The sequence below is a fragment of the Rhincodon typus genome, chromosome 8, assembly GCF_021869965.1.
Source record: "Rhincodon typus isolate 14 chromosome 8, sRhiTyp1.1, whole genome shotgun sequence".
Classification (NCBI taxonomy): Eukaryota; Metazoa; Chordata; class Chondrichthyes; order Orectolobiformes; family Rhincodontidae; genus Rhincodon; species Rhincodon typus.
The window spans coordinates 93,779,708-93,785,968 of record NC_063339.1 but is presented as its reverse complement, the minus strand read 5'-3'; the positions used below and the strand labels follow the sequence as shown (position 1 = coordinate 93,785,968).

General features: G+C 42.7%; 1 protein-coding gene across 1 annotated transcript in view; it reads right to left on the bottom strand.

The window, feature by feature from the left end:
* The window catches only part of LOC125483825, a 10,138-nt gene extending 8,465 nt beyond the window's left edge, over window positions 1–1,673 (bottom strand). Inside the window, exon 1 of the mRNA XM_048600519.1 lies at window positions 1,484–1,673. Coding sequence (XP_048456476.1) covers window positions 1,484–1,673 — 190 coding nt within the window. The remainder of the gene's footprint in view (window positions 1–1,483) is intronic.
* Between the last annotated feature and the right edge of the window lie 4,588 nt (window positions 1,674–6,261).

Here is a 6,261-nt window from a genome sequence, read left to right as displayed (position 1 = left end):
GCAAAGAGCGCAGGTGCTCTACAAACCAGTCTCCGAGCCTCCACTTGGTCTCAACAATGTAGGGGAGGCCACATCGGAAGCAGCGGATGCAATCGACCACATTGACGGATGAACAGGTGAACCTCGTCTGATGTGAAAGCTTTGTTTGGTGCCTTGGATGAAACTTAGCGGGGAGGTAGAGGGGCAGGTGTAGCAGTTCCTGCTACATTTTCACATCATAAAAGTTGCATTATAACACTCTCAACGAACAGATTGGAAGTTTCCACAATGTGAAGGGTGCAATATTGATATAAATTAATTGCCATTGATTTAGACATATCACAGTTCCTTCATCATCACTTGGTGAATAACTCATTACCTGACAGTCTTGTGGGACCTATTAAGGGAAGATAATTGCCAGCAGCAAGTGGTCAGGCAATGTTCAGCTGTAAAAACCTCATGAGAGAGTCAATGGAAGTAACAATAAAATAAGACAGTTACACACGTTATAGGAGACATAGCAGATTAAAATGATCAAGTTGATCAGGAGAGCAGAGATGGACCAGAACAATGTCGAGTGTTATAATGCATGCTCTTGACACAAGCCACATAACGAGGAGGTGACAAAACGAGTCGCATTAGTCCCAGAGTCAGATAACTGAGAAGAACATGAGAAGGTGAATTGTGCAGATTACTGGTTAAAAACATTGAAATAATTTCATTGTGTTCAATTTTAAAATCAAATGCTGGAGTCTGCAGCTCAAAAGATATCAGAAGCTTTGGGATCAGAGGAAACCCGTAGTTTAGGAAATAACTGGGAATCAGGGTGATGTCACTGGGCAATTGCTCGTGTGAGATAACATCACTGACTTGAACAGAGAGCATTTGGGTCTGCACAAACAGGTGATCTTGACAAAGGATGTGAGGGTCTGAGGAGAGATTTGAAAGGAGATGAATCAGAATGGCTCAAGAAAAGAAGGATATGAGTTGTGAGGTCAGGTTGGGGAAACTGAAGTACTGCACAGAGCAAAGGAGATTGAGATAAAGTGTCCAGGTTTATAATAGGTTTAAATAAGGTAGACAAAGAGCTGCTGTTCCTCTTCACCAACAGTAAAACTGAGAGACACACAGATTTAAGATACGAGGCAATAGTTACTGGGAGATACAAGGAAGGAATTTTGTAACTTTTATCTTGCTCAATACTTACATTGAAAGGCCAATAATATCCAGTGCTGAGTGGCACATTCAGATCTTGGTATGTTATGCGGTTTGAGTTTGCACTCTGTAAATCCTCTTCTAACATGCTGTAAAATAAGTTTACAAAAGCCATCTCAGTCAGTCCAGGACAGAATTTCAGAAGAGACAAATATTTCTGTTATTTGGAGTACGCTGTGTGTAAATCCTCCCCTCCTCACTCCCTGCAAAAGCAGTTTATAAACTCCATCCCTTTCAGTCCAGCAGAGACATTCACAACATTCTTTCTCCTGGCCCAGGATGACCGCACATGCGCCCTGCTGCCCTTTGCCTCCTACAAAGATGGCGGCCGTTACCCGCGGCCTGCCGTTGAGAGGGAGCCTCGATTTGTCCCGTTTTGTGAAACGGGCGCAAATAGCTTCTTTATGCGGGGTCTGCCGCATCCACGAAGTGTTTAGAAAGCCTCCCCGTCTAACCGCCCGGTCTATCGCCTCCTCCATTCTGCCTCATTGTTACCTTTTTTAAAGCCGATGAAAAGAGCGACTGCTTCCCAGGATCGCTCCCTGCGCATGCTCAAGACTGTGGGCCCGCGGGAACATACTGAGCCTGCGCAGTGATAAGGAATGCGGTGCATAGCGCTCGGAATTCTGTGTTAAGTGCCCGCCATTGTAAAGACTGAATTTTATTTGTTGTAATGTGTAAAAGCAATCTTTCTCTACGCTTTCTTCCAAGGCAACTGACATATGTAATACAATTAATAATTAATAATACAATGCCTTTTGCATCCCAGGGATAATAATATCACAAAGTCTGACACTGAGCCACACTGGTACTGATATTGAGTCGCCATACACATTCTCGGTCACAGGGGAGAGACGAAACTGGTGGTGGGTTGACCTGAAGGACACCATATCTCATGTCAGCAGAGAGGTTGAAAGGGGATAGTAACCTCAGGCGGTGTGGGATTTAAATCTACACTGTTGGCATCATGAGGAAAACTGGCAAATGGCTCTGAGAAAGAGTTTGGCTTTCATAACTGTCTTCAAAGAGAAAAACATAGATTTCATGTTGCAGCAAACAATATTTCCTGTCGTTTGTTGAAGGAAGTGTTTTTGTTCTCCTGATGCCCTCAAGACATAAACTAACTATTCAGATGAGCACTTGAAACGTCAGCGCAAATGAGGCAATGGGCCAAGTGTTGGAAACTGGGTTGAGAAGTGAGATGTTTGATGACTGGCATAGATGTAATGGGCTGAAGGGCCTCTCTCCATGGTGTTAAAATCTCACTGACTATCATTTTGCAATTGAAACAAAAGGTCAAAATCAGTGTCAAGAAGAAAAGTTGCAAATATTGTGTACACCTTCCTTTTTGGGATTCAGCATTGCAACTGGTGTGTTCTCGGTTTGATTCCCAAATAGGAATGAGGACTTTATTGTTCCTGTCCAAACTCTTAAAATGAACGTGAATTCCTGACATTAAAAGACGTACAGCGGACATCTCTGTCAGAATCAGTGGAAGTTTTACCATCAAGGATGAAACCAAACAGGACGAAGCACTGAAATCCATTGACTTCACGTACTCAGACACAGTAATACAAAAATACTTGCTCCTTATTAAAGCATACAGGTTTCTTTAAGATTTAACATATGGACACAAAAAATTTCCTTCTGGGCAGTCTTGCACCAGAGTGCCTAATATCAGAACAGGGGTCGCACATTTAAGACAGATGAGGAAACATTTATTCTCTCAGATGGTTGTGAATCGGTGGAATTCCTTACAGCAGAGGGTTGTCAGATCTTGGTCATTAAGTGTATTCAGTGGTGAGATTGACATTTTTAATCAGTAAAGGTATCAAGGGTTATGAGGAAAGGCAAGAAAGTGCAGTTCAGGATTATTATATCAGACACAAGCTCATTAAATGGCAGAGCAGACTGGATGGGCTGAATGGTCTCTTTCTGCTCCGAACGTTTATGGTCTTAATATGAGACTGGAAAGATGACTTTGCAAAATTTGCCAAGGTAACATGCGTGGATCCCCTCTGGACATTGAACCGAGGTGAGATGTGCAAAGGGCAACCACACAAAGGAGAGTCATTGTGGGTGATTGATTCAGAGTGATCTATGTACCGGGGTAAACAGTGAAAATCAGTCTTCAGAACCCACATTGGGCCTGGCTTCAGTAGGCCGACAGTCAGCTCTTGCAAACCACCATTGCCCTTCACTTTTCCTGATGTTCGCTCTTTTCTTGTTTTAAACCGATTGCACATCAGGCAATTACAGCTGACATTGCTAATATGTAGCAATATAGGAACAGTAATATGCAGTGAATCGATTCTGACTGGTCCATGACATAATTCTGCTTCTAAAGATTAGTCAGTGTTTTATATTTATTACTGTAAATGTTAACCATTGAAGTCACTGAATCCTGATCACTCGACTACCAGGGCTGATCTCTGTTCATATCACCCTGGACACGGTCTGATTTGATAATGTATTCCCCCATCCTTCTGCACATGATTCCCTCAGCTCTGTATGGGATCTGTTACATTGTCTTGGTGTATGATGCAGAGGCTATCCAGTCATCTATTACATTGCAGTTTGTAATGCATGACTTTGTAGTTTGGTGATTCACCCAGTGGTTTTGAGTTTGATTCTTTCTGGGGCCTGAGAGAATGTTCACCACCTGCTGGAACCAACCAAAGGAGCTCTTTAAAGTCGTTTGAAATTATTTCTGATGAAACAGCGTTAATACCACCATGACATTTCCTCAACCAGCAAGAAATACGTTTGAAATACCACATTCCTGTTTGTCCTTTCAGGTACTTGAGGAAGATCTTTCAGAAGGACAGAAAGCAGTTGGCGTGAGCAATGTTCCAGTTTGGCAGGAAGAATGAGGTGAGGCAGGATTAGCTGCAGAGTAATGGGGCAACAATGGGGGGAGTAACACAGGCAGGGGACGCACTGAATGCTTCCTTTCTTTGCTGTAACCAGACACTGGTTTTGAAGTCTGAAATGGGACAATATAAGGCAGATGGGTGAAATACTTGCTTTCTGGGGTTGGTCTCTCCTGAAGCTGATGCCACTCTTGGTTCTGAGGAAGGGTCACTGGACCCAAAACTTTGACTCTGTTTTCTCCTCCACAGGTGCTGCCAGACCTGCTGAGCTTTTCCAGCAACTTTGTTTTTGTTACTCTTGGGACAATGTGCCTCTGTGTTTCCTTCTCTGGATGAAAATGAGGTTCAGTTCCCCGAGGGGGCATGAACACAACTTTACCATCTCAAATCTCAGTCCCATTCTTTGTGGCACTTGAGATTAAAACATTACAAGGAAAATATCATTGAGATGAACGCTTGAAACGTCAGAGCACACAAGGCTCCAGGCTGAGTGTTGGAAACTGGGATAATAGGTTCGATTTCTGGTCAGGGAATCAGGATTTATTGTTCCTGACAGCAACAAAATCAAACACAGAGCAGTCTCTGATGGGAATCCTTTCAGTGTCTCAGGTCAGTTAATGTCCCCGAGAGCATCAGAGTCAGTGTCCCAGCCTCTTAAAGAAGGGGAAGCTTCCTCGACTGCCGCTGCTCAGTTGGAAAATTCACCTTCATTCTCCTCTGATTCTGTTTCCCAAAGAATTTCGAAAGACTCACAAAGCAGAGACTGGTTTTATTTTTTGTTTTGTTTTCTTTCCATTCCTGGGAGATCCAGTGACTGGGTCAGTAGGTATGGGAAATTGAATGTGAATTTTGTGGGACTATTTCAGCTTCCCCTCCTCTGACATTCTCGGTGACATTTACTGATGTGAGACATTGAAAGGAGTCTTGTTCCTGTAGATTAGAAATTCAAAGCTCATCTTGGTTTCAGGGCAATGAGGAAGATTAGTTTGGAAGTGTAAAGAAATTGTGAACTACACTTGAGCTAGGTAGTCAAACCTACGATCTCCTGATCTGTAGTCAGGCGCATTATCCATTGCATCACTGGCCCCACATATGTGCAATGCTTACATGCGCCAGTGTTGTGGTGCTGACAGGGACATGAGCAGCAATGGTAACATTCACACGGTGAACAACCAGCAAAGATAATCACTGTCACTGCTTCACTTCAATCGTCCCTGCTTAGTGAAGTAGTGAATTTTACTGGCAAAGAAAACACATTTGTCCTCAGGAGACTGCATCAGTGACTTCTCTTTTTCTGATGGATTCATCATGAAGTTCCTTTCTGCTGTTCTGCAAGGACTTCTGCTCTCCTTTCCTTCTATTCTCATCCCTTCATTCCCAGTTTGATTGGAATAACAAGGTGACCAGGATAAATTGCAGACTTAGCGGAGAATGTTGTGGTAATGGCACAGTCAGAGTGAGCTGATCCCCCTCATTCTCCACTGTACCATTCATTCATTTTACACCAAACAGTAAAGACATCACTACAATCCTTTAATTGTATTTTTTTCTGATGGATTGAGAATTCTATTTAGAATTCTAAAGATTCACAATCTTTTGAGAGAAGAAATATTTTATTACCTCCGCCCTAAGTGACAGACACATTATCCGGGGAATGTGAGCCCAGTCCTAGACACTCCAGCCACAGGGTAAAAGCCTCTCAGCAGCTCCACTCTTAAATTATCTCCGAATTTCAGACTTTACACAGAGCAAGAATGGGAAATGAGGGATTTTGACAGAAGGAGAGTCGGAATATGTGAAAGGGGGTGAAATGGATATACAGAAACAAAGAGAGACAAATAAAGATACATATTGAGGGAGACACTGAAAGGACCAATTCTCATTCGACATGGCTGCAAACTGACACAATGGAAAAGAAAAAGGCAACCATTTAATCAGCCTCACACCACATCTGGGCAATGGAAGGAGCATTAGAGCCAATGAAATACCTTTAAGGTTGTAAAGTTGACAGTTGTCAGCTAATGAGAGAGCACAATTTGATAGATATGTTGATTCAACAGACAGAGCTGATAATTTCCTCTGGCATTGTAATATAGAAATTGATAACAAACCTTGCACTTACGAACAGTCACTGGACCAGAAATGTTAACTCTATTTCTCTACACCGGTGTGGTCAGAGCTGAGTTTCTCAATC